The sequence below is a fragment of the Dictyostelium purpureum genome (assembly GCF_000190715.1).
Source record: "Dictyostelium purpureum unplaced genomic scaffold DICPUscaffold_418, whole genome shotgun sequence".
NCBI lineage: Eukaryota > Evosea > Eumycetozoa > Dictyosteliales > Dictyosteliaceae > Dictyostelium > Dictyostelium purpureum.
In genome coordinates this window covers 1-26,405 of record NW_003519754.1, presented here as the reverse complement: position 1 = coordinate 26,405, position 26,405 = coordinate 1, and the positions used below count along the sequence as shown (strand labels likewise).

General features: G+C 25.8%; 9 protein-coding genes across 9 annotated transcripts; 5 read left to right on the top strand and 4 right to left on the bottom strand.

Moving 5' to 3' along the window:
• Positions 1-398: 398 nt before the first annotated feature.
• DICPUDRAFT_83923 (uncharacterized protein) lies at positions 399-1,611 on the bottom strand (the record flags this gene model as incomplete). Its single annotated transcript, XM_003293314.1, has 2 exons — positions 399-1,373; positions 1,456-1,611. 2 exons carry the CDS (start codon positions 1,609-1,611, stop codon positions 399-401), a joined length of 1,131 nt encoding a protein of 376 aa, XP_003293362.1.
• A 1,213-nt stretch (positions 1,612-2,824) lies between these two features.
• On the top strand, positions 2,825-3,872 carry DICPUDRAFT_41903 (uncharacterized protein; the record flags this gene model as incomplete). The annotated part of the gene is made up of 3 exons (XM_003293319.1): positions 2,825-3,030; positions 3,119-3,710; positions 3,780-3,872. 3 exons carry the CDS (start codon positions 2,825-2,827, stop codon positions 3,870-3,872), a joined length of 891 nt encoding a protein of 296 aa, XP_003293367.1.
• A 565-nt stretch (positions 3,873-4,437) lies between these two features.
• On the top strand, positions 4,438-4,686 carry DICPUDRAFT_158197 (uncharacterized protein; the record flags this gene model as incomplete). The annotated part of the gene is made up of 1 exon (XM_003293318.1): positions 4,438-4,686. One exon carries the CDS (start codon positions 4,438-4,440, stop codon positions 4,684-4,686), a length of 249 nt encoding a protein of 82 aa, XP_003293366.1.
• An 863-nt stretch (positions 4,687-5,549) lies between these two features.
• Positions 5,550-8,575, bottom strand: DICPUDRAFT_99631 (uncharacterized protein; the record flags this gene model as incomplete). Its single annotated transcript, XM_003293313.1, has 2 exons — positions 8,336-8,575; positions 5,550-8,254 (listed from the first exon to the last, which is right to left on the bottom strand). Coding segments are annotated over exons 1-2 (2,814 nt in total), but the record flags the coding sequence as incomplete, so codon positions are not given.
• Positions 8,576-9,117: 542 nt separating this feature from the next.
• DICPUDRAFT_93030 (uncharacterized protein) lies at positions 9,118-10,740 on the top strand. Its single transcript, XM_003293317.1, has 3 exons — positions 9,118-9,138; positions 9,208-10,571; positions 10,642-10,740. Coding segments are annotated over exons 1-3 (1,383 nt in total). The 5' UTR covers positions 9,118-9,137; the 3' UTR covers positions 10,660-10,740.
• A 1,154-nt stretch (positions 10,741-11,894) lies between these two features.
• On the bottom strand, positions 11,895-14,622 carry DICPUDRAFT_50915 (uncharacterized protein). Its single transcript, XM_003293312.1, has 4 exons — positions 14,446-14,622; positions 14,035-14,274; positions 13,778-13,966; positions 11,895-13,700 (listed from the first exon to the last, which is right to left on the bottom strand). The coding sequence occupies exons 2-4, from the start codon at positions 14,233-14,235 to the stop codon at positions 12,534-12,536; spliced, it is 1,557 nt and encodes a 518-aa protein (XP_003293360.1). The 5' UTR covers positions 14,236-14,274; positions 14,446-14,622; the 3' UTR covers positions 11,895-12,533.
• A 2,749-nt stretch (positions 14,623-17,371) lies between these two features.
• Positions 17,372-20,854, top strand: DICPUDRAFT_41908 (uncharacterized protein; the record flags this gene model as incomplete). Its single annotated transcript, XM_003293316.1, has 2 exons — positions 17,372-18,710; positions 18,813-20,854. Coding segments are annotated over 2 exons (3,381 nt in total), but the record flags the coding sequence as incomplete, so codon positions are not given.
• Positions 20,855-22,014: 1,160 nt separating this feature from the next.
• Positions 22,015-23,181, top strand: DICPUDRAFT_158192 (uncharacterized protein; the record flags this gene model as incomplete). The annotated part of the gene is made up of 3 exons (XM_003293315.1): positions 22,015-22,253; positions 22,311-22,982; positions 23,055-23,181. 3 exons carry the CDS (start codon positions 22,015-22,017, stop codon positions 23,179-23,181), a joined length of 1,038 nt encoding a protein of 345 aa, XP_003293363.1.
• Positions 23,182-23,293: 112 nt separating this feature from the next.
• Positions 23,294-25,279, bottom strand: DICPUDRAFT_99627 (uncharacterized protein; the record flags this gene model as incomplete). Its single annotated transcript, XM_003293311.1, has 3 exons — positions 24,866-25,279; positions 23,824-24,783; positions 23,294-23,749 (listed from the first exon to the last, which is right to left on the bottom strand). Exons 1-3 carry the CDS (start codon positions 25,157-25,159, stop codon positions 23,294-23,296), a joined length of 1,710 nt encoding a protein of 569 aa, XP_003293359.1. The 5' UTR covers positions 25,160-25,279.
• Positions 25,280-26,405: the final 1,126 nt, after the last annotated feature.

Below are 26,405 nucleotides of genomic sequence, written 5' to 3'. Positions count from 1 at the left end.
GAATCTTATTATTTTTTTTTTATTTTTATGATTTATTTAAAATTGTATGGTCATTTTTTTCGTTAAATGAAAGGATTGATTTTAATAAATATAAAAAAGCAATACAAAAGAAATTATTTATCATTTTTCAAAAATGAGAAAAAAACGAATAGAATGATTCGCTTTATTTTTATTTAAAAAAAAAAAAAGAAAATATAAATATAAAAAAAGAAAGATTAAAAAAAAAAAAAAAGAAAAAAAAAGAAAATCTAATTTCTTTTCTTTTTTTTTTTTGTTTTATGATTTTATCTTATTAAAATCATTGCTATTGAAAATAAACTATGGACTATTTGAAACCAATTTTTTTTTTTGTTTTGACTATTTACATATACTATTTGTTGGTTTTATATACATGGTACTTAATTTATCTTTGATCTTTGTTGAGCATTTAAAGCTAACTCTACGCTGTATGGTGATAAAAGGGTATTTTCTTCCTCTAATAGGTGATTATTTGAAGAATATCCACTACTTAAGGTAGTTGAACTTAATAAATTTGTAATTTTTGAATTGTTGGAGTTATTGTAGTTGCCATAATAATTATTATTAAAATTATTGTGACTTGGGCCATTATTGGTGTTATTATTATTATTATTATTATTATTATTGCTATAATTAATATCTCCAAAATATGGCACAAGATCTTTTTTTGATTCTTTTTTAGAACACGACTTTCTTACAGGACTAAAACTATCATACATATTTACTTCTTCTCTAGACTTTTCAAATTCAATTTTGCTTGATTCTATTGAATATGGTGTTAAAAGTGGAATAAAAGTAGGTGTTGGACTAGATTGATGGGTTTGTTGTTGTTGTTGGAATTGTTTTGAGGTTTGTCTAGTTTTTTGAGGTTCTGAGTATACTTGTTGTTTTTGTTGAGCGCAGTTACTTTGGGTTTGATAATGCATATGGTTTTGATAATTCTGAACCACATCATTATATTGTTGATAGGATGGTGATGAGGAGTTGGTTTTTTTAGAAGGAGAAACAACATAGGTTACAATGGCTTTTGGTTTTTCATTTGATTTAGGTTTCTTTAAAATTCCTTCTTCAATAATATGAGGATACTTTAAATTGAAATCTCTTTCACCCCACCCAATTAAAAATCCAATAATAGACTTTAATAACAACTGTGCATCTGGATCGCTAGACTGTGATAACTCAGAAATCATTGCTTCGATAACATCAGCACGACTTTTAGTGCTATATTCTTGAACCTCCTCTGTTGAAATAAATGTTTGGATTTCAAACAATTTAAAAAAATCACTTAAAATTTGATTGCTGCTTGACAAACTTCTTAACTCTGTTAACAAATGTGGTGTAAAAAATGGTTTATACTTTAAGAAAAAAAAAAAAAAAAATTAAAATTAGTATATAATGTTATTAATAAACTTTTAATAAACAATTATTTTAACTTACATTTAAAAGAAAAGTAGAAATTTGGTATGACAGTGTTACATCTCCATGAAATTCGCTAACTTGAAATTTATCAAACTGAGATTTTGGTAAAAAACATATCTTTAATATTCCTCTTTCTTTTAAAGACTGTATAGAGGAATGAAAATTAATTGACATTGCTTTATTGCTACTTTTCTTTGTTCTTGTGTTTGCTTTTGTATTATTGATTATTAATTCTAAACCTATTTTTTATCTTTATTAAAGTAATAATATTATTTCTATTACTACTGCAATTAATTATTTCTGAAATTATTCCTATATTAAATTAAAATCCTGAGGTATCTTGTTTCTTTTTTTTTGTGAATGTGTGCTTTTTATAAAATAAATAAATAAAAAAAAAAAAAAAAAAGAAATAGAGTTTAAATTTTAATTTAGTAGTTATGAAAACGAGAAATAATTAATAATAAAAAAAAAAAAAAATTAAAAAAAATATTAAAAAATATAAAAATTAAAAAATAAAAAAAAAAAAAGAGAAAAAATGTTTAAAATTTTTTTATTTATTTATTTTTTTTTATATTAATTTTTAATTTTATCCTATTTAATTATAAATTAAATAAATTTAAAATATTGAGTGGGAATTTAATTTTAACAAAACAAATAAATGATATTTAATTAAATCATTTTATTTATAAATAGATTTTTTTATAAATAAATATCCAAGTGATTTATGATTTTTATTATTTTTATTATTTTTATTATTATATTATTATTTATTATTATGAGTTGATTATTATTATTACTATGGGTTGATTATTATTTATAAGAAATAACTAAAATAGTTTTATTGTATATATCAAAAATATTTGAAATAAAAATAATAAATAAAATTAATTTAGTGTTCAAATATTATTATAATAAAATTTGATAAATGGTATCTTTAAAAATTTAATTGTTTGTTTTTTAAAGAAGTGCGCCAAACTTTTTTTGTATTTTTAAAATATTTTTTTTTTAATTTTTTAAATTTAAAATTTTTTTTTTTTTTTTCTTGTGTTTTTTGATAATTATCATAAATTTAAATAATTTAAATACTACAACAACAACAAACTCTTTTTTTTTTTTTTTTTATTAAACATTTAAACAAATATATATAAAAAATATTTAAAACTATTAATTTATATTAACTAATAAAATTAATAATTGTGTAAAATATTTTTCTATCTGTCTCGTATTTTTTATATAAATAATTTAAATTTTCTGTAAAATAACTCTTTCATAAAAAAAAAAAAAAAATATTTTATTTAAAATAAAATATAAATCACATTATAAATAATAAATCAATCTTAAATAATCATATACATATTATATATAAAATAAAATAAAATTGAATAAAATGGAAGGTGATGGTGGTCTTTCAAGATATCAAAAATTAGAAAAATTAGGTGAAGGTACCTATGGTAAAGTTTATAAAGCTAAAGAGAAAGCTACTGGTAGAATGGTTGCTTTAAAAAAGATTAGATTAGAAGACGATGGTGTACCAAGTACTGCTCTTCGTGAAATTTCTTTATTAAAGGAAGTACCACATCCAAATGTTGTTAGGTAATTATCAAATTTCTTTTATAAATAAAAAAAAAGATTGATAGAGAAATAAATACTAATTACCATCTTTTTTTTAAAATCAATATAGTTTATTTGATGTACTTCATTGTCAAAATAGACTCTATTTAGTATTTGAATATTTAGATCAAGATTTAAAGAAATATATGGACTCTGTACCAACTTTATCTCCACCATTAATAAAGAGTTATCTTTATCAATTATTAAAAGGTTTAGCCTTCAGTCACAGTCATCGTATTCTCCATAGGGATTTGAAGCCACAAAATCTTTTAATTGATCGTCAAGGTGCTCTCAAACTTGCTGATTTCGGTTTGGCCCGTGCTGTTAGTATTCCAGTCCGTGTTTATACTCATGAAATTGTTACTCTTTGGTATCGTGCTCCAGAAGTTTTATTGGGCTCAAAGAGCTACTCAGTTCCAGTCGATATGTGGTCTGTCGGCTGTATTTTTGGTGAAATGTTAAACAAAAAACCATTATTCAGCGGTGATTGTGAAATTGATCAAATCTTTAGAATCTTTAGAGTACTTGGTACTCCTGATGAAACCATTTGGCCAGGTGTCACCAAACTTCCAGAATATGTTTCAACTTTTCCAAATTGGCCAGGACAACCATTCCCTAAAATTTTCCCAAGATCTGATCCATTGGCTATTGATTTAATTTCTGTAACTATCACAAAAAAATAACTATTTAAAGTTATCAATACTAATTTTTTATTTTATTTGTTTATTTAGCAAATGCTTCAATATGAACCATCAAAGAGAATTTCAGCAAAAATGGCTTTACAACATCCATATTTCAATGACCTTGATCTCAGTTTCTTCTAAATTTATTAATTCAATTTAGTTAATCAAAAAAAAAAAAAAAAAAAAAAAAAAAAAAAAAAATTCGTACAAGCAAATGTTCAACAATATAATCATGTTATATAATCTTCATTATTCCACCTCAAATCGTTAAATTACTTGGGTAAAAGCAAATAATGTCAATATATATCTATATATAGTTAATATATATATATGCACACTCTTTTTTTTTTTTTCAGCTTCAATATTTCTTTATTTGCGTTGGGTTTTTATATTAAAATTTAAAAAAAAAAAAAAAAAAAAAAAAAAATAAATAAATAATTTTATTAATATTTCAAATATTTATTATAATGACATTTTATTTTTATTTTGATCAAAATCGGTTTGGTGGTGTAATAATTATGAATTTTAATTATAAATCGAAATGTAATAATTACTATTAAAAATATTATTAAAAAATAAAACTATTTTTTTTTTATTTTATTTTTTTAATTTTTTTTTCAAAATTTTTTTTTTAATTTTTTTCATTTTCGTTTTTTAAATTCATATTAATTTATATATTTATAAATACATCATATCACAAATCAAAATGGAAAGAAAATTAAGCAAAAAAGAAGAAGAAAAAATCGTTCAAGAATTAAATAAAATGCAAATGTTAGAAATGGTTGATACATCCGTCAATCTTACTAATAAATGTTTCCAAGCTTGTGCCACCAATTTCAGAATTAGAACATTAGATGATGATGAACAACTTTGTGTTTATAAATGTGTTGAAAAAAATACAAATTTCCTTTCTGCCATCAACAGCCACTTTGTTAAATTATCAGGTGATGCTTAAATAATAATAACAATCAAAATTATAATAATATAATTATAACAATATATAACAATACAACAACACTACAATTCAAATACATACCCTATTACTTTTTCAACAAATAAATGTAAATATACAATATGGATTCTAAAAAACTAATAAACCCGATAGAATGTATACTAATAAACTTTTTATTAAATTTAGAAATAAATAGATTTTTTATAAATTAAAATCTTTTTTCTTTTTCTTTTTTATTTTTAATTTTTAGTTTTTTATTAAAAGCAATATTACAATTTATTTTTTGATCTATTTTAAACAGTGTTTTTTTTGTGGTTGATTATTAACCATTAATCATATTGTTATGGCTTTCAAGTTTATTAATAATTTCGTAGTTATTTAAGTTTCTGGCGATTTGAAGCGGAGTGCCTCTTTTAGTGGAGGAAACATCAATTTTAGCACCATATCCAAGTAAAACTGCAACAACATCAACCTTTTCTCTAGTAACAGCATAATGCAAACTTGTTTCATTATTTCTAAATAATTAATTAAATATTAGTATTATTGTATAGATTTTTATATTTGATAAAATAGTATTTTATACATACGTTGTAGTGGCATTAATATTTGCACCTCTATCTAACAAATAAGCTACAGTTTCGACATTTCCTCTTAATGATGCAGAGTGAAGCGGAGTTTCACCAAATTTGCTACCAACATTAATATCCAAACCCTTTGCTAAAATCTTTTCTATTATTTCTTTTCTCTTTTCATTATAATTGTGTCTTACCATGAAATGAAGAGCAGTGCCTCCTTCTTTGTTTTTGGTGAAAACGTCGATGCCCGGGATGTTTAATAATAATGAACAGATTTCGGTGTTACCCAACGAGCAAGCTATATGAAGTGGTGTCCATCCATCGTTATCTAGTTCGTTAATAATATCGCTAAGATTGTCATCATTTTCAACCATTAAGTTCTTTATAGTTTCTTCGACTAAAGTTGGATCAGTAGATTTAATTGATTCGATTAGTGCTGATTTTTCTTCAATAGTAGGTAATGAACTATTATTATTGGCGTTGTTGTTATTATTAATATTATTAGTTGGTGAAGAGGGTCTATTTTGTGCACCAACCTTATTAATTGTTAAAGTTAATGGACTATCTGATTCTGAATATGAATGTTGAGCAACACGATGACCTATTATAATATTAGAATTCTTTATATTTGAAGCGTTTGCTTTTGTATTATTATTATCATTTAATGATAATTCAACAAATGAATTATCTTGAACAATTTCTTGTGGTTGTTTTGGTATGGGTCCATTTAGTTTTAAAATATATTGACCATCTGGACTATATAGTTCAATAATTGTTTTTAATTCATTTTCGATTCTTGCAAAGAAGCCAATTACTAAGCCACTAATTGGAACAATGTGGAATGATGTGGCCTCAGGGTTGGCTTCTAAACGCTTCATTTCTTCCAAATATTCTAAATCTGATAATAAATCTTCTAATTGAGAAAATAAATTTGATTTCATAGATGGTTTTCTTTCATTTAATAGATCTTTAATTGAATTGTTATCGTTTAGGTTATCGACGTTTAAAATATCACAGAATACAGCATGGCTTCTTTTAATAAAATCATCAATTATTGGGTATATCTCGCTCTTTAGTTGTTCAATTAGCTCAACTGGTGAAAAGTTTAAAGTTTCTTTTTGTGGTTGTTGTAGTTGAGGCGTATTGGATCTTTTTCTTAAACCTTGGCCATTGCTGTTTATGTTATTGGTTGCAGCAATCACTTCCTGTTGTTGTTGTTCTTCCATCATTTGTAAAAGAACCTGTTTTTGATTTTCACTTGGGCTAAGTACTAGTTTGATAATCTTGAGGTTTTCAAAGATATCAAATATGTTGTTGGGAGCTTGTTCGATATAGTTATCTGGAATGGCTGAAGGTTTGAAATATCTTTTCTCTAAGAAATCTAAACATTTGGATTCGATGGTTTTTAACCACCATTCTGTAATTTCATTTTTTCTATTAGCGTTGAGGTATTGTAGTTTTTCAAATTCGAATTTATCCAATGCCATTTCTATTTCACCATAAATTTGATTCATTTTGCTTTTTGCCATAGATAGTGAATGGTTTTCATTCAAGTCATTTAGTGTATTACCGTAGGTTGGCATAAACATTTGACTCTCATTCATGTGAGTGAGGAACTGACTAATTTCGTTTTTAACTTGTATATCTAATTCTCTGTACAGGGGATGGGAGTTTTCTGAAAGGATAGATTGCACTTTAGATTTCATGATCCTAATTTTTTTCAAAGCCAATAGATTTGGTGTATTTAATGATTCAAATTGAACAAATTTTAAATCAACATTGATCTGATTTAGGTAACCAACTGTACTCTCTTTACCCTTTAGTACTAATTCTCTAGTGAATTCATCTGATGGTTGATGAATAAGTTTTCTGAGGTAAAGTTTATCGTTCTCTTTAATCTTTTCTATGAGCCTCTTGTTAAGAATTAAAATATTTTCAGGTGCAACTGCAACTGCCTCAGTTTCTTGAGATGAAAAGTAACATAAAAAGAAATTTCCCGCTTTTTCACCACTAAATCTTGCAAATTGAGCTTTTGGTTGAAAGTTTTTACCGATTCCAAATGAACCGTGGCTTGTGTCTTTATATGCACCGCCTGGGCCACTTCCAATACCACTGCTGTTGATTTGTTGAGATATGTGTGGTGGTAACCTTATGCAATTCTTATAGTATTCTTCCAATGTAATGATTGGTATATTTGAAATTGATTTTTTGTAGGATGATGAGAATCTATTTGGTATAATTTTTGTTTTTGAAAATAGAGATCTTGCTTGAATGGATGAAAATGTTGAATTGCTTGTAATAATGCCTGTTGACGAAGAACTTGGTGAAATTGATGAGTTGGAATTTCCCAATATACTTGGTGAGCCACTTGCAATTACCATGAATGGTAGCGAGGATAATGAACCCGATACAGGTATAGCATTACTATTATTTAAAGATGATGAACTACCTGAAGATGAAGATGATGAAGATGGGGATACTTGAGTAAGGGTTGTAAAACGAACAACTATAATGTCACCCTTTTTTAATTTATCGACACCCCTAAATAATGATGAATAATGTCTAATTTGCTTCATTAGCTCTATTGGATTTTCAAATGAGCTCCACTTTAACATATTTTTTATAAAATCTTCTTCCTTCATAATTTGGGCCATTTCTTTGCTGCTGTTAACTTTTAATAATTCTATATCCTGTGCTAATTTGGATACTGTACCATCGTTTGGGGCCAATCCGATTAAACTTGAATCTATGTCAATTGTGTAAGTAGTCCAATGCTTAATTAGCTTATCAAAGAACTCCAATATAGTTTTTCTCTTTTCAACAGGCAAATACTCTTGATATTTCTTTATAAATTGAATAATTTCACTATAATGTTTAATTTTACTTGAGTCAAACAGTTCTGATTTAAATCGCATTCTTTCATAAAATAATTCTGAAATTGATTTATCCATATTACTGAGATGATCTATTAATTTAATCAATGGTAGAAGTTTTTCCTTTAATAAAATAAGATTATAAACTATTAATATATATCTTTTTAATAAAACTATTAAGAACATAGCGCTATTTATACTTACGAAATAATAGTGTGTAGGATTATTACATTTTAAAATGGATTGTAAACTACCTATACTTAATGAATCTAAATATAAAAATAGATCATACGCTTCTGGTTTATTTCCTTTCATTTTCTTGTATATTTATAAATTTTTTTTTTTTTTTAATTATAAAAAAAAAAACAAAAAAAAAAATATGTATATATATATATATTTAAATAATAAACAATATATAAATATATATAAAAATATATATATCTTGGTGTTAGGTAAAATAAATTAAAGTGTAAAAAAAACAAAAAAAAAAATTTTGATTTTTTTAATATTTTTAAAATAATTTTTTTTTATTTTAAAATTTTTTTTTATTTAAGTCTTTTTATTTTTAAGTTTTTAAGTGGGTAAGTTAATTGTTTTATTGGGTTGGGAGGTGGGGGTTAGATTAAAAATCAACATTTCTAAAAATAAATGTGAATATAATATAATAATGCAGCCAACTTTATTATAATTGTTGTGATTATATCCACTAATGTAATTTTTTATTTAAGTTAAATAAAAACTTTAAAGGAATAAAAAAACAAAAAAAAACAAAAACTAAAACAAATGAGCAATGAAATAAATAATTTTTATTTGTAATAGTTCTAGAAGGAAATATAGATTCTTAAAAAAATAATTCCCATAATATTTTTTTTTTTTTTTTTTTTTGATTAATTTTATTTTATTTTTTAATTTTTTTTTTTAAAAATAAAATTTATAAAAAAAAGGTTTTTTTTTTTTTTAATTTAAATTTTATTTGTTCAATAATCAAAATCATTAGTTTAAAAAGAGTATGTGAATAATAAAACAATTACAATTATAAATATCGTGTTATTGTAAACTAATTATTTTTTACAAAGTGAGCAATAGTAATCACTTTACTTATTTAGTTTTAGGTGCAGGTTCAGGTGGTATTGCATCAGCAAGAAGAGCAGCAAAACATTTAAATGCCAGAGGTAAAGGTGATCGTATTGGTGTTGTCGAAGTAACACGTACAGGTGGTACATGTGTCAATGTTGGATGTGTACCAAAAAAAGTTATGTGGAATACAGCATTTATTAAAGAAATGATTAATGCATCACCATCATATGGTTTTAAATTTGGCGGTGAAGTTAAGTTTGAATGGCCAATTATTAAAAAAGCAAGAGATGATTATATTAAACGTTTAAATGGTATTTATGATAACAATTTAGCTAAAGATGGTATTGTCAAACTCAGTGGTTATGGTAAATTCGTAGGACCAAAAGAAATTCAAGTAAGCGGTGGTGAAAAGTATACAGCCGATCATATTTTAATCGCAACTGGTGGAAAACCAAACGTCCCAGATGTTCCAGGTAAAGAGTTGGGTATAACCTCTGATGGTTTCTTTGAATTGGAAGATTTACCAAAATCAACTTTAGTTGTCGGTGCCGGTTATATTGCAGTTGAATTAGCTGGTGTTTTACATACATTAGGCTCTGAAACTACCATGGCTATCCGTAACGAACAATTTTTACGTACCTTTGACGACATGTTACATCATACTTTACTCACTCAAATGGAAAATGATGGCGTTAAATTTGTCAAAAACTCATCTATTATTTCATTAGAAAAGAATGCCGATGGAAAAATCGTTGCTACCACAAACAACAATGTCAAGTTACCACCAGTTGAATGTGTTATCTGGGCTATTGGTAGAGATCCAAACTCTCTTGATATTGGTTTAGATAAAGCAGGTATTCAAGTAGACAAAAACAATTTTATCAAGGTTGATGAATTCCAAAATACAACTGCTCCAGGTGTTTATGCTGTAGGTGATGTTTGTGGTAAATTACTCTTAACCCCAGTAGCCATTGCTGCAGGTCGTCGTCTTAGTGAACGTCTCTTCAATGCCAAAGATGGTTTGAAATTCGAATATGAAAATGTTGCAACCGTCATTTTCTCACATCCACCAATTGGCACTGTTGGTTTAACCGAAAAAGAAGCAGTCGAGAAATATGGTAAAGAAAATATTAAATGCTATAACTCAACTTTTGTAAATATGTTTTATTCTGTTCAATCCCATAAAGTCAAAACCAGTATGAAATTAGTTTGTCAAGGTGAAAATGAAAAAGTTGTTGGTATTCATATCATTGGTGATAGCAGCGATGAAATTATTCAAGGCTTTGCTGTAGCTGTTAAAATGGGTGCTACCAAATCAGATTTAGACAACACCTGTGCTATCCATCCAACTGCTGGTGAAGAGGTAAGTTTTTTATTTATTTTTTTTTTTATCATAAAAATTCAATTTACTAATACTTTTTTTTTTTCTTTAGCTTGTAACAATGGTATAAAATATTTTATCAAATTAAATAAATTAAATAAATTGTAAATATTATTTTATAAACTCATTAAATTATGGAGATTCTTTTATTAAAATTTTAAGTATTATTTTCTATTAATTCCCTTTTTTTGGGTAATCTTTAATTTATTTTTTATTTCAATTTATTTTATTCTTTTTCATTTCAGTTTTTTTTAATTTCATTCACAGATCTTTTTTTATTTTCAAACTCAGATCCTGTTTAAACAATATGAATAAAAGGTATATTTGTTTATCAAAACCAGAAATTACATCATTTTTTTTTTTTTTTTTTTAATTTAAACCGAAGGTATTTCATTTTTATAAATTTTTTTTTTTTGTAAAAAAATATCAATTATAAATTCAATAACTAAATTCAAAAGAAAATCAATTATTCTGAGGCAAAGCGATGATTTCTCAACCATTGGCTTAAAGTGGTTGTTTATCAAAATTAATTTCCAAACCCAATTAATTATGAGAAAACTTTTGGAACATCAACACACTCAATAGTATTGTATATATAAACAAATTCTACCTGGCTAGGCTAAATCAAATATTGGCCATGATGAAGCATCATATGGTGCATAAAAACATTGATTCAAAAAATATATAATAAAAAGGGCATTAAAATAGAATGCCATTCACTCAATCATCAAAACTAGAACTATGATTGGCCACAACCATTCACTTTCAACGGAATCATTAAATGCAGAACACAGAGAATTTAACCAAAATAACATATAAATGTTCTTTAAAAGAAATCAATAGCACTCCAATCAAAAGACTCATTATTAGGAACCAGGTTCTTCCAAACATCTGTATCAAGATCAAAATAACCAATTAATTTAAAATGAACACCTATTATCGCTTATTAATCAAAAATTTTCAGATATCAACAAAAAAACACTTTCATCATACTTTAATCATTCACTTTTTTTAAAGCTCGTTAGATTTATTCAAAGATTAAATCTAAAACCAACTAACACAAACAGGATTTGAGTTTAGTTATGTTTAATTGAAGAATTGGATAGATAATGAATTTGGTCACCATCTAATTACAATTCAACAACTTCAAAATCCAATCATTAAAAATAATATTAAAAGACACAACACCAGAAATAAAATATAAAAATTAAATAAAACATTATTTTATAAATTTATTAAGTTTTATTTTAGAGTTTTATTTTTTATTTATGATTTCAAACTAATGAAACCATTTTAATTTATTTTGGATTATAAAAAGAAAAAATGTTAGTAAATTTAAAAGTATCCTAAAAAAAAATTAATCTAAAGCTTTAAATAAAAAGGGTTAAATATAAAGTAAGAGTAGTTAAGTAAAAGTAAAGTTAAAGTAAAAAAAAAATGTACATTTAAAATTATATGAAGTCATGTTATTAAAAAACCGCACAATAATGAGTAAATGAAATGAGACAAGGTATATTTATGTTTATATTTTAAAAAAATATATTATGTTTATTTAATATATTAGAATCGGACGTGTGAGATCTTTTTTTTTTTGAATTTTTTTTGATTGAAAAAAAAAAAAATGTGTGTTGAATGTCATATTTATAAGTTAAATAAATATGTTGATAGAACGAAAAAGAGAAAGATTATATTTGTTGTGAGTGAAAAATGTGGATGTGGTGACTATTATATATGTGTGAGTGAATGTATTTATATGTGAGTGGCGTAGTAGTAGTAGTAGTGATAAGTAAGGTTATAGTAAGAGTCAGATTGAGCAATTATTGTCATTTTCTATTTTTTTTTTTTTTTTTTTTTTTGGTGTTATGATTCAAACTATTATTTATATTATTGCTATTATTTCATATTATTATTTGGTTATTATTATTATTTGTTTGATTATATATTTTAAAAATTGTAATTTCTATTTTCTGAGCCAGCAAATGAAATTGTTTGACCATTATCAGTTGACATATCTCCAAGATCATCTTCTTCATCAAAGTATGAGGAAATGATACGATTGACCTTTTCATAGGTGTCTTTATTTGTATGGTTTTGTAATTCATAGATTTTATTATCACCATCAGCATCTACAACAATCTTAATGAATGGATTGACACCAGTTTGATCAGCTTCCTTTTTACCAGCAGCTAAAATATTTTCAATACCTTCTAAGGCAACATTTATAATACGTGGATCTGAAACTCTTAATAAATCGCATAATGGTTTAACACAGCCTTGACTGACGAGGTAATGAATTTGTTGTGGGGTACCGCATGAAGTGGCGTTAGAGATGGCCCAAGCAGCTTCTTTTTGGATTTCAAACTCGGCATTTAATAAGAGGAAAACTAAAGTTGGAATAATATTGGCATCGATAACTTGTTGGATTTGGTTTTTGTCACCAGCAGTAATATTACTAATGGTCCAACAAGCTTCTTTTCTGATGGCTCTCTTTGGGCTTTGAAGAAGAACAAGGAGATGTGAAAGAGCATTACAGGTTAAAACAACTTGAGTTTGATTATCATCACCAGTAACGATATTACCAATTGTACGAAGAGCTGGGGTTTGAACAGCGATGGCTGGGTGACCTAAAAGCTCTACCATTTTACGACAAACTTTAGCATCAATAACTTCTTGAATTCTTTCATTTGAACCATCTGAAAGATATGAGAGAGCCCAACAAGCGTCAATTAAAACTTCTTCATCTTGGTAGTAAATTAATTTAGCTAAAACTGGAAGTGCTGCACGAACAATGTCAAATGGTGGTTGTGGTTTGCCTCTGCAAAAGTTACTTAAAGTCCATGTAGCATTTCTAACCATACTAACTTTAATAGTATTTAAGTTTTGTAAAAGTTGTAAAAGTGGTGGAAGTGCATTGTGGTTTAATACTAAATCTCTGCAATAATGTGAATCACCTGCAATATTACCCAAAGCCCATACTGCTTGTTCTTTAACATCATCATGTGGTGAATTTAATAATAAAACAAAAACTTGAATAGCTCCGTTATCAATAACAACTCTAGTTTGTTCTGGTGTACCAGATGCAATATTTGTTAAAGCCCATGCAGCTTCAAACTAAAAAAAAAAAAAAAAAAAAGACAAATATTAGTATATTATATTGTGATTACTATTCAGAACTATATTTTACTTACTTGAAGATGTGGGAAATCTTGGGTATATAAAAATTTAACTAATCTTGGTACAATACCAGTTCTAATAACTTCTTCAATTGGTGGAGATTTTTCAATTGAAAGCAATTTTCTGAATGCTGTAGTTGCTTTTAAGATAAGCTCTGGATTGTCAGAATTAATTTCTTGGACTAAAGTTGGAAGTTGTTCTAACTGATAAATAAAAATTGTTATTAATAATTAAACGGATAATATTATAGTTTTTAAGCAAAGCTACCTACTTTTTGATTGATTGATGATTCAACTTTAACTGGACCAGATGAAGTAAGTTGATTTCTTTTCTTCAATAAACTTTCCTCACGTTTATTCTTTCTAATACTAAGTGAAGCTTCTTCTCTCTTTCTACGTGATTCATCTGCGTCAATACTCTTTTTATATTGTGATTGTCTGCTTTCTTGTTTAGATCTACTATTACTGTTCATTTTTTTTTAATAATTTATTTGCTATATTCTTTAAAAATACTAAAATAATTGTGCAAAAAAAAACATTGTATTAGTATAAAATAATAAAATAATAAAATAATAAAATATATAAAATATATAAAAAAAATATTATTTTAATAAAAATTATTATTTGAATATTTATAAAAAAATAAAGGTTTGTTTTGTGAAGACTATAAAAAATAGCCCTACCTTTCTTTGTATTATATTATTACTATTATTATTATTTTTTTTAATGGTTATTATTAGTATTTATTTAAATAAATTATTTATACACAGCACAAATATTTTAAAGTTTATCTTTATTTAAAAAAATAAATATATAAATTAAAATATTAATAAAAAAAAAATTAAAAAAAATTAAATTAAAATAAAATTTAATAAAAAAAAAAATTAAATATAATAAAAATAACAAAGAGATAAAATTTTTTTTTTTAATAAATATTATTTATTAAATTATTTAATAAATAATTATTTTTTTTAATACAAAAAATTAAATAAAATAAAATAAAACAAAATTAAAATTAAAATTAAAATTAAAATTAAAATTAATTAAAAAATAATATTTACTATTATTTTTTAAAAAATTGGTATCACCATAAAAAGAATTGTTAAAAAAATTATGGTAATGCAGTGTTATATTGTGTTATGCATAAATATGTGTGGTTGGAATAAAAATAAAATAGTTATTAAACAAATAATATTATATTAAGTTGAAATTGATATTGATGTTATAAAACATATATTATCGCAAATTATTATAAATTTCACTATAAGATAGAATAATAAAAAGATAGGTTTTATTTATCTGTGTACTATTTACTAAATTTAAACCATTATTATTTTGATTAAATATAAAATACTAAGTTGTATCTTTGATTATGGGGATAGTATTACTATTATTATTTTATATTATAAAAGACATATTTAAAACCTATTATTAAACATCAAACCAACTATAATAATAAATAATTATTGCTAAACAAAAATGAAATAAACCATATGATAAAATTATGTATATTATAAAAATTTCAATTGGCAATCGCTATTGATTTTGGTCTAAAAATAAAAACTTGTTTGCTGTATTTGAAAAAAAAATAAAAAAATAATGTTTTTATATTCTACAATTTTTTTTTTTTGCTTTCCCTTACCTTTAAAAATATTATTTAATAAACTAAATGGCTGAAATGAATGGAATATATAATATAATAATATAATAGTATAATAATTAAAAAATAAATAATAATAAAAAAATTTTAAAAAAAATAGTTTTTGTTATTATAATAAAAAAAAAAATTTCAAAAAATTTAAAAAAAAAAAAAATTATTTTAAAATTATTTTTTTTTTAAAATTATTTTGGTATTTTTTATAGGGTGATTGTCGAAGTTCTAATAATGAAATTTTTTAAATAACTTATTTTTTCCTTTGATATTGGAACCAATCCTATTATACATTTTTATTTAATTAATTAGTTGTTCAATTATATATTTAGTTTTGGAGATGGTTCAATGAATAAATTTATTTTATAATTTTTTTTTCAAAATACGATTTTTCATATTATTGGGTATTTTTTTTTTTTTTTTTTTTTTTTTGGTAATTTTTTTTTTTTTTTTGTTTTTATAAAAACAAATAAAAATCAATTTTGGTTTGATAACTGATTAAAACAAAATTTTAAATGAAATACAAAAATAAATGAGAAATTGAAATTATGAATTAAAAAAAAAAAAAAAAAAATCAATCAAAAAAAAGAAATAGAATTATCTAAAAAAGAAAAGTGGGGGTTGAATAAGTTTATCTGCACGTTAATAATAAAGATAATTATTTGGTTCGCATAATAATACCATAGCAAGTTTTTTTATATATTTTTTTATTTTTAAAATTGAAAGGTGAATTTTTTTTTTTTTTAATTTTTTTCATTTTTTTTTCATTTTTTTTAAATTATTTTTAATTTTTTTTTAATTTTTTTTTATTATTTTTATTTTTTTATTTTATAAATAATTATAGTTAATTAATTGTTTGTATCGTTATTTTTCTTTATTATATACAAAAAATAGAGCTTAAGGTACAACTATCTATATCGAGTACCCTATTTATTTGCGTATATTTTAATTAAATAAATAAATAATTAATACTATTATCTAATTCCAATTAGTAGATATTAGTATTATAGTTAATTAATACATAATAACAAATTAGCAAAATCAATTTAATTATTGATTTTATTATTTATTTTATTTTATAAAATCGAATAAAAAATGAGTTCAAGTATGTGTAGTATAATGGTTTTTAATTTATTAATAATAAATAAATATCAAATGCTAATTTTCTTTTTTTTTTATTTTTTTTTTTTTATTAATTTTAGAATTTAGCGATGATGAAAACGAAATTGAGGAAAATGAAGAACCAAAAATTCACCCAAAGCAAAAGTTTAAAAAGTCAATAAATAAAAATGTGAACACAGAGGAAGAAGCAGAAGAAGATGAAAATGCTGGCAGTGATAAAGAGAAATTTGTTGATAGTAGTGATGAAGATGAAAACGAACCAAATCAATATCAATATGATGATTTTGTAGTAGGGGAAGAAGATAGTGAGGACGATAGAAAAAAAAGAAAAGAAAAGAGAAGGAAAAGAATTGAAGGCGAGGGCTCAGAGGGTGAAGGTTCAAATTATAGCGATATAGGTTCGAATGATGAAGAAAGTGGCAGTGAAGAGATAGAAGAGGATGAAGAAACAGTTTTGAAAAGAAGAGAGGAGAGAAGAAAGAAGCGTGAGGAGAAACAAAGGAGAAAAGCTGAAAAGAATAAAAAGTTATCACGTTTAAAAAGACTAAAAGAGTCAGGTATGTAACAATATTATAATGCTTTTAATAGTTATTTAAATTATACTAATGATTTTTTTATTTATTTTTTAAAATAAAGATTCAGATGAAGAGGACATTGGTGAAGCAGATGGTATGGGTGGTTTTGTTGTAGGCAGTAAGAAAAATGGTATCGAAAGATCTTCAAGTATGATCGGCGATATTTTTGGTTATGAAGATGAAGAAGATGACATGGGCTATGAGGATGAGGAAGATAATCAAATGATGATGGAGGAGGATAAAGTTAAAGATAAATTAGCTATGATCAGAGAACAATATGAACCATCACTTTTAGAAGAAAAGCACTTTACAGATGCCGATGAAGAGATTCGTAATAAGAACCAACCCGAAAGACTTCAACGTAGAAAGGGTTCTCAATATGCAGGTGAGGAGGAGACTTTAGAAGAGGCCCAATGGATTTATGAAGCAGCATTTGAAGGTAGCAACACTAATAGCGAAAAAGCAGTCGAAGCAATCGCACAAATTTTGAAATTTATTCAACAATACCAGCTTGAAATACCATTCATCTATACTTATGAAAAGGATATTTATGAACCATATTTCACACTTCAAGATCTTTGGAATATCTTTGATTTAGACGAAAAATGGGCTCACATTAAAGTAAATAAAAAGAATTTAGAGGCTATGGGTAAAAACAATAAAACAATTGAGTCATATGAAGCTGTACTCAAAGAGGGCAGATCAGAAGAAAGTATATCCGATCTCTACGATCTTTTCCAAATGCTCAATGCTATCGAAAAAAATATTAATGGGTCTTTAGGTGATGGATATGATTTCCTTTCTCCAAATAATAATACAAATGCAAATGGTGAACCAAAACAAAAGAAGGCCATTAAAAGAGATCTCTATACAATTTACACAAAGGCTGGTTTATCTAAATTCCTTTCAAACTTTGGTATGAGCGCTAGAGAATTTGGTCAAAATCTTATGGATAACTACACCACAAATAAACCAAAAGATATTGCTACCGATCCATCATCATCCGCTTTGGGTCATATTTGCATTGAGGCCGATTCAAAGGACCGTGTATTACAGGCTACCCGTTATATGATGGCTCAAGAGATTGGTTACGATCCACATGTCCGTTATTCAGTTAGAATGATTTATAGAAAGTATGCCCACATTACTACCGCACCAACTATTAAAGGTTTCAAAGAGATTGATGTATTCCATCCTTATTTTACAGTTAAATCAATTCAAGAAAAACCAGCCCATCTTTTTGATGATAGTCAATATTTATTAATCCTCAAAGCAGAAAAAGAAGGTTTCATTAAATCAACAATGGCAATTTCTGAAAAGACCCATAATAGTGTTATTATACCAGAAATGGAGGCATTATATCTCAGCGATGGCACATCATCAATCACCCAACAATGGAATGAACAAAGAAAACTCATTATTCGTGAAGCATTAACCAAATTCCTTTATCCAGTTTTAGAAAAAGAGTTAAGAAATAAATTATTAACAGAGGCATCAAATCGTGTTGCTTTTGAATGCGCTAAAAAATTGGAAGAAAAGATTCGTGTTGCTCCATGGAAACCATTAACATCAAATGCAAATACAGGTCATTCCAATTCACGTTATCTTTTTGGCGGTTCACGTAATAATAATGGTTACAGTAATAGTCAAGATGATGATTATGATGAAGATGAGGTCGAATATGATAGAGATGGTAATCCAGTTCCATTCAAAATTCTTTCATTATGCTGGGGTGCTGAAAAGATTCCAACCATGGGTGCAGTATTAAACTCTGATGGTGAAGTAGTTACCCACGTCAAATTAGATTTTATTTGTGACCGTTTAGGTGAATCATTAAAAGAAAAAAAAGAAAAGGATATAAAGAAATTAGAAGATATTTGTTTGGATCATCAACCACGTCTTGTTATCGTTAGTGCCTCCGAAATGGACTCCAAGCGTCTTTTTGAAGAGGTTAAAATTCACTTGGAAAGATGGTGCAGTGGTGAACGTCGTATAATCAGAAAATCATGTTTATTAAATTATTACAACTCAGAAATTGGTTTAAGTTTACAAACCTCAAGTAGAATGGAAGAAGAGTTCAAAGAATATCCACCAATTCTCAGACATGCAATTGCAGTTGGTCGTTGTGCATTGGATCCACTCACTGAATACTCTTCATTATGTACAGATCACAACGAAATTTTATTCCTCAAGCTTCATCCATTACAGGATATGATTGGCAAAGATTATCTTCTTAAATTATTACATCGTTGCTTTATTAATGTGGTAAATGCTGTTGGTGTCGATATTAACCGTATGATTCAATGCCGTTTCACTTCATCAACTCTTCAATTTGTAAGTGGTTTGGGTAGCAGAAAATCTCAAATGATTTTAAATAATATTTTCCGTCGTGGTGGTTATATAACATCAAGAGCAATTTTAGGTAAACTTTTAAATCAAGATATTGTATATAAGAATTGTATTGGTTTTATTCAAATCCGTGAAAGATATACAGCCGAGTATAAGTCTGATCTTTTAGATGACACAAGAATTCATCCAGATAATTATCCAATCTCATACAGAATTGCTGCTGAGGCTTTAGATAAACCATTAGATGATCGTTATTTACAATCTTACATTGAGGATATTATGAAGAAACCAAAGAAATTAGACCGTTTGGATTTAGATGCATTTGCAGATATTCTCGAATCTCATGATGGCCATCCAGCACGTAAATTATTACATTTCATAAAGAAAGAGTTAACCCATCCATTTGCAGATATTAGACACTCGTATGAAGAACCAACACCGGAACAAATCTTTGAATGGCTTACTGGTGAAACCGAAAGCTCATTGAGAAGGGGTACATTGGTCACCGTCACTACCATTCGTGTTTTTGATGGCCAAGTAAAGTGTAGATTAGATAATGGTTTAGAAGGTTCAATTCCATCAGATGCCCTTAGTGATGATGGTTCAGTCAAGTCATTGGGTAGAGGCATAACAATTAATTGCCGTGTAATGTCTATAGATAAAGGTAATTTTTCTGTATCCCTTAGTTGCAAACCATCTGATCTTTCAGCTAGTCGTTGGGAGGAAACCTTATTCCGTGAACTTAAAGAAAATGGTCAAAATCAATACCTTCGTTTAGAAGAAACCGCACCACCAGAGCCACAAAAGAAAAAGGTTGTAAGAAGAGAAAAAAGACCAAAGAGAAGTGTTATACATCCATTATGGCACGATTTCTCTTGTATCGAGGCTGAAAACTATCTTTCCGATAAACCAATTGGCGAGGTTATTTTACGTCCCTCAAGTAAGGGTTTCGATCATATCACAGCCACTTTTAAATTTGGTGAAAGTATTTATCTTCACCACGATATCAAAGAAGCCGACAAACCAAATGCTGTTAGTTTGGGTAAATCATTTTATATGGGTGATACCAAATATGATAGTTTGGATGAAATTTTAGCAAGACATGTAGAGTACTTAATTAATAATTTAAATGAAGTTAAATCAAATGCTGCTCACTGGAAGGATGGTAACCGTTCCGATATCGATGATATAATTAGAGCCGAAAAAGCTAAGCATCCAAAAACAATTCCTTACTACTTTGGTTATGACTATGAACATCCAGGATTCCTTACCTTATACCATGTTCCAAGTTCAACTCCAAGACACGAACCTATTCTTGTTAAAGCTGATGGTTTTATTTTAAGAAAAAAACTATATCCAAGTTATTTTGAACTAATCAAATATTTTAAGAGAAATTATGGCCAATTATTACAACAATCATCATCTTCATCAACATCATCTTCCTCATCAAGTAGTAGTGGTAGTGCCAACCAACAACAACAACAGCAACCACAATCAACCCAACAACAACAAAGATTACCATCACGTTCATCAAACTCAAGTGGTCAATCATCATACAATCAACCAAGACCACCTCCATCATCATACAACCAACCATCATCTCAATCATCATACAATCAACCAAGACCACCACAACAACCTTACAATCCACCACAATACAACCAACCACCACAATCAGTTTACGGTGGTTCACAACCATATAATCAACCACCACAAAGACCTTCATATAATCAACCACCACAAAGAGGTTGGGATCAACCACCACAACAACCACAATACAATCAGCCACCACAACAATCACAATATAACCAACCACCTTCATCTCAATATAACCTACCATATGATAGAAGACCACGGGGGCCACAATATAACCGACCACCACAACGACAATTTAATAACCAACAATATAATCAACCACCACAGCAACATTATGGAATGCCCCCCCAACTATATGACCAGCCACCACATCAATGTAATAATAGATGGGGTAATGGTCCACAACAACAACAACAACAACCACCACCACAACAACAACCACAACAACAACAATGGAATCAACAACCACCACAACAACAATTTAACAACAGATGGGGCAATGGCCCACAACAACCACCACAACAACAACCACAACAACCACCACAACAATGGAATCAACAAAATAGTTCTTGGGATTAAATTTAATTTGTTTTAATTATATAAATTAAAAAATAAAAAAAAAAAAAAATTATAAAACATAAATCAAAAAAAATATTAAAAATAACATAAAATATTGAAAAAATAAACAAACAAATAAAATCATTTTATTAATGTATAAAATTAAAATTATTTAAAATTAAATAAAAAATTCATCTATTATATATTTTTTTTTTAAAATATAAAATTTCCCCCTATTATCTAAGACATTTTTACAATAAAATAAAATAAGAAATTTTATTGGTGATTTAAATATTTAGTAATTTATTTTTATTTTATAGCTATGTGTTCAAGTTTTTTTAATATATTTAAAAATTGTTTTAAATAAAATTGGAAATTTAACCAAAGTTAATAATTTTAAAATGAATACAAGTAAGAGAAATTTAATAGTTGGTGAAATATTTGTAGGTTTCTTTTTTGGATTTGCAATTCAGAAATGCAACGTTTATTTACCCTCAATAGTCAGAGACCAAATGGAAATTAAAAACTTTACAATGATAAAAATTATTTTGTCCTTTATATCAGCAAGTACAATATCAACAACTTTATTAAACTACTTTAGAATGATAAAGTTAGAATTTTTACCAATAATTTATAGGAGGTAAATATTTATTTTAATATTTATTTTTTTATTAATAAAAACTAAAAAATATTTTAGAAATTTAATAGGAGGGATTTTAATGGGAGTTGGTATCTATGTTTGTGGTGCTTGTCCAGGCATTGCATTGCCTCAAGTTCCAATATTCTATAGTTCCATATTTACAATAATTGGTGGGATTGTTGGTGGGGTGGTCTATGGATATTGTGACCCTTATGTTCAAAAAAAATTTCCAGCACAAAAACAATCATTTTCAACTATTTTCCAATATTTCAATGTATCGATGCAAACAATTACCATTCCTTTTGTAATCTTAAATATAATTGCTCTTTATTTTTTAGAACAATGGTACCCATCCCAAATTGAAAGTTCGAATAAAACTACAATATTTGGTTCATTAACAAATCAAATTTGGTCACCTATTGTTTCTGGAACAATAATGGGATTAATGCAAATACCTTCATATTTAATAAGTGGTGTAGATATTGGTGCTAGCAGTGCATATGTATCAATAGGAGCATTTTTTTTAAAAAAATATACCCCTTTGGAAAATTATTTTAAAACCTTTTTAAAATCGCCAAAAACCTATCAAATATTATTCGATTTCGGTGCTTTATTGGGCAGTTTTGCTTCATCATTATTTAATCCACCACCAAAAAATTATCCCACTACTAATGTCGGTACTATTGTTGTAAATTTAATAGGAGGTTTTTTAATTATATTCGGGGCAAGGTAATTCAATTTTTAATTTTTAATTATTTTAAATATATTAATTTTTTTTTTTTTTTTAAAAAAATCAAATAGGTTTGCAGATGGATGCACATCAGGTTCAATTTCAGCAATGTCAAAAACAGAAATAGGTTCTTTTATAACTTTATCCTCTGTGTTTTTTGGTGGTATTTTATTTTGCTATATTTTCAATAGTCTTTAAACATCTTTAAAAAACTCCCCAAATAAAAAAGCATTGGTTTTATTTAAATATATTTAAAAAAAAAAAAAAGTTTATATAATTTTTATTTTATATTGTCTTATTTTTGTATTAACTATTGAACAACAGTTTGGGTTGCAAATTGTGGTGTTGGGTTTGGTGTTGTATTTTGGGTTTGTGGATTAATACTTTGGTTTTTATGTTTTGAGCTTTTTGGATGTGGTAATGGGAAATCGTCCATATTTGGTAATACCATCATTTCAAATAGTTCAGCTTTTAATTTATTTACAATGATTTTAGCTAATTTAGGCATATTTGTAAAGTAGCCAGTTTTAGATTGACCAATTGATGTATCAATTGAAAGTTCGCACTCTGGTTCTTCGTAAAAACCTATCCAAAATCTTTTAGTTGGTGTTGGTAAACATTGAACATTTAATCTACCTGATAATGATTTTACCAACACTGAAATTACAAATGGTATAGTAACTGAATGATTACGGAAACTAATCATTACTTCGATTTTAATTGTTAATGTAAATCCACCATGGTATGTTATTGCTATATCTGCACTCTATATAATAACCAAAAACAAATGACAGTTAATATATGAAAAATAAATTTATAAACAATAATAACTTTACTTACAAACTCGCCCTGTGGTGTTAAATATAATAGTTTTGCATCATTTAATACTGGTATATTTGGCCCAAAATTTAAATTTTGTAATGTAATTGATTTTAATATTGAAGGTTTTTTTAATTTGTTGATTTTTTTGGTAATTTTCTCTGCAGCAAAACCTAATAAAGTTTCTGAATCATAGAAATTAAAAAATACACGGGCCAAAGCAACATTAAACCAATCATACTTTGATGGTGGTGTAATGATATGTGAAGGTATACCTGTTTGAATATTATTTGCTAATCCTTGAGATAAATGGATGGAGCCACCTTTTTTAACATAGCCACTATTGCCATTACTACCATCATTAATATCGTCAATAATTGTGTTAATATGATTATCAATCATTTCGTTCGAAAATGCTGAGTTGGTTGAAGATGATTTTGATGATCTATCACGTAAAACAGACTCTTCAGTACTAGAAATTGATTTTGATTTTAATTTCTTTTGTGCAAATGATGATAAACTTTCACCAATTGAACTGCTGCCTGATCCATTACTATTGCTTGCAACTGAACCCATTGAGTTATTTGATACAGCGCCAGCGCTTGTGACCCCATTGCTACCATTTAATCCGATGGTCGATTGGACTGGTTCCGGTATACTGCCTACTCTACATTGTGGTGGAATATTCAAACGAACAGGTAACTCCTCAAAAAACTTCTTACATGTTTTCTCTTCTTGATCCTCTAATGATGATTTTCTAACAGTTAGCGATGATGCCTCCTTAATGTACCAAAACCAAGTTTCTAAATCTTTTCCATTATCAAAATAGAAATGCAATATCTTTGAATGATATAATAGATCTCTTTCTGGCTGCATAACACTAACACAATTCTTTTTATTATATTTTGATGAACCAACTTTGTTTCTAACAATTGAAATTGAACATCCATCAAAACAAATTACATTAACTGCTGATACATCCTTTTTAATCATTTAAACTAATTAGTAAATTAATGAATTAAATGATTATATTATTTAGACAACTCCTAAATGAACTACTTACATCAGGACGATTAAATAAAAATAACATATTATTCTTTAAAACGCAATAATGCTTTTCTGGGATATTTGTAGTTGAATCTGGTAATTTTATATAAATTTTACCTCTTTTCTCTGTGCTATATCTTGATGTATCTAACTTCATTAATTTCTTTTCTTCCTCTACTTCTTTTAACATATCAATATATGCCTTCTCTGTTTTTGTATCTAATGTTTCTAATAATCGAACAAACAAATAAATCGCACATATTATTGTTGAGAACACACCAAACAAAAATGAAAATATATTTATAAACATTTTTATCCTATGTGTTAATTTTAATAATATATAATTTTATGAGTATAAAAAAAGATACAAAATAAAAAATAAATCAAAAATAAAATATTTGTTATTGCTTATTAATTTTTTACGAAATTTAAAAATTATTACAACAAAATATAAAAGCAATAAAAAAAAGTAATTTCAAATTATCTTATGAAAATTAAAAAATAATTTAAAAAAAAAAAATAAAAAAAATAAAAAATAAAAAAAATTAAAAATTAAAAAAAAATATTAAAAAAATTAATAATTTGGGTAATATAAGGTGTTTTTTTCGAAAGAATCAAAGAAACAATTAATGATGTAATATATAAGGTGTCCCATATAGTTGAATAGTATCACATGACGGTATGCTGTTAATGGTTTTTGAAAAAATAAAAAAAATAAAAAAATAAAAAAATAAAAAAAAAATTTTCAACTAAAAAAAAAAAATTGTAAATTTATTTTAGTTGAAAAAAGAGTTATCAGTTTTGATTGGTTTTCAAATGACGGAGGCATATTTTATTATAATATGAAAAAAAAAAAAACACAAATCTTTTAATTTCGCACACCTTTATCTATTTATCTATAATTAAACAATAAAAAATGATTTAGAAATTATAATTATTTTTGATCAAACAGAGTATTTCAACTTTTTATTTTTTTTATTTTATTTTTTTTAACAATAAATAAAGTAGTTTTATTTAAATTTAAATAATACAACTATATCTAATATTATTCTTTTTCTTTTTTAAAAAAAAAAATTAACTATTTTGTAAATATTTTTTATAAAAAAAAATTGATATTACCACACATAAAGTTTTTGTTACTATTAATAGCTAAAATTTTAAATTACCATTATTTATTATTAATAATAAAGTATTTAAATATATTTATTACTATTTAAATAAATAAAATTACCACATATAATAGAAAAAAATTAATTGTTTTTTTTTTTATTTTTTTTATTATTATCCCAAATTTTATTTGGATAAAATAGAAAAAAGTAATATTTTAAAATATTATATATTTATATATATTTTCTTTTAGTAATTATTTTATAAAAAATCAAAATTCCTATTTTCCTATATTATCTTACCAGATCTAAACATTTGCACACATATCAAATCTAATCAAATTGAAAAATAAAAATAAAAATAAAAATAAAAAAAAATAAAAATAAAAAAATAAAAAAAATAAAAATAAATAAATTGAAAAAAACAAAACAATTTTTAATACATCATCG

Coding starts and splice junctions, on each gene's coding strand:
- DICPUDRAFT_50915 (XM_003293312.1), bottom strand. CDS start 14,235: ATGAACAGTAATAGTAGATCTAAACAAGAAAGCAGACAATCACAATAT. Junction 13,967..14,034: donor AATCATCAATCAATCAAAAA/GTAGGTAGCTTT, acceptor TTTATTTATCAG/TTAGAACAACTTCCAACTTT. Junction 13,701..13,777: donor AAGATTTCCCACATCTTCAA/GTAAGTAAAATA, acceptor TTTTTTTTTTAG/TTTGAAGCTGCATGGGCTTT.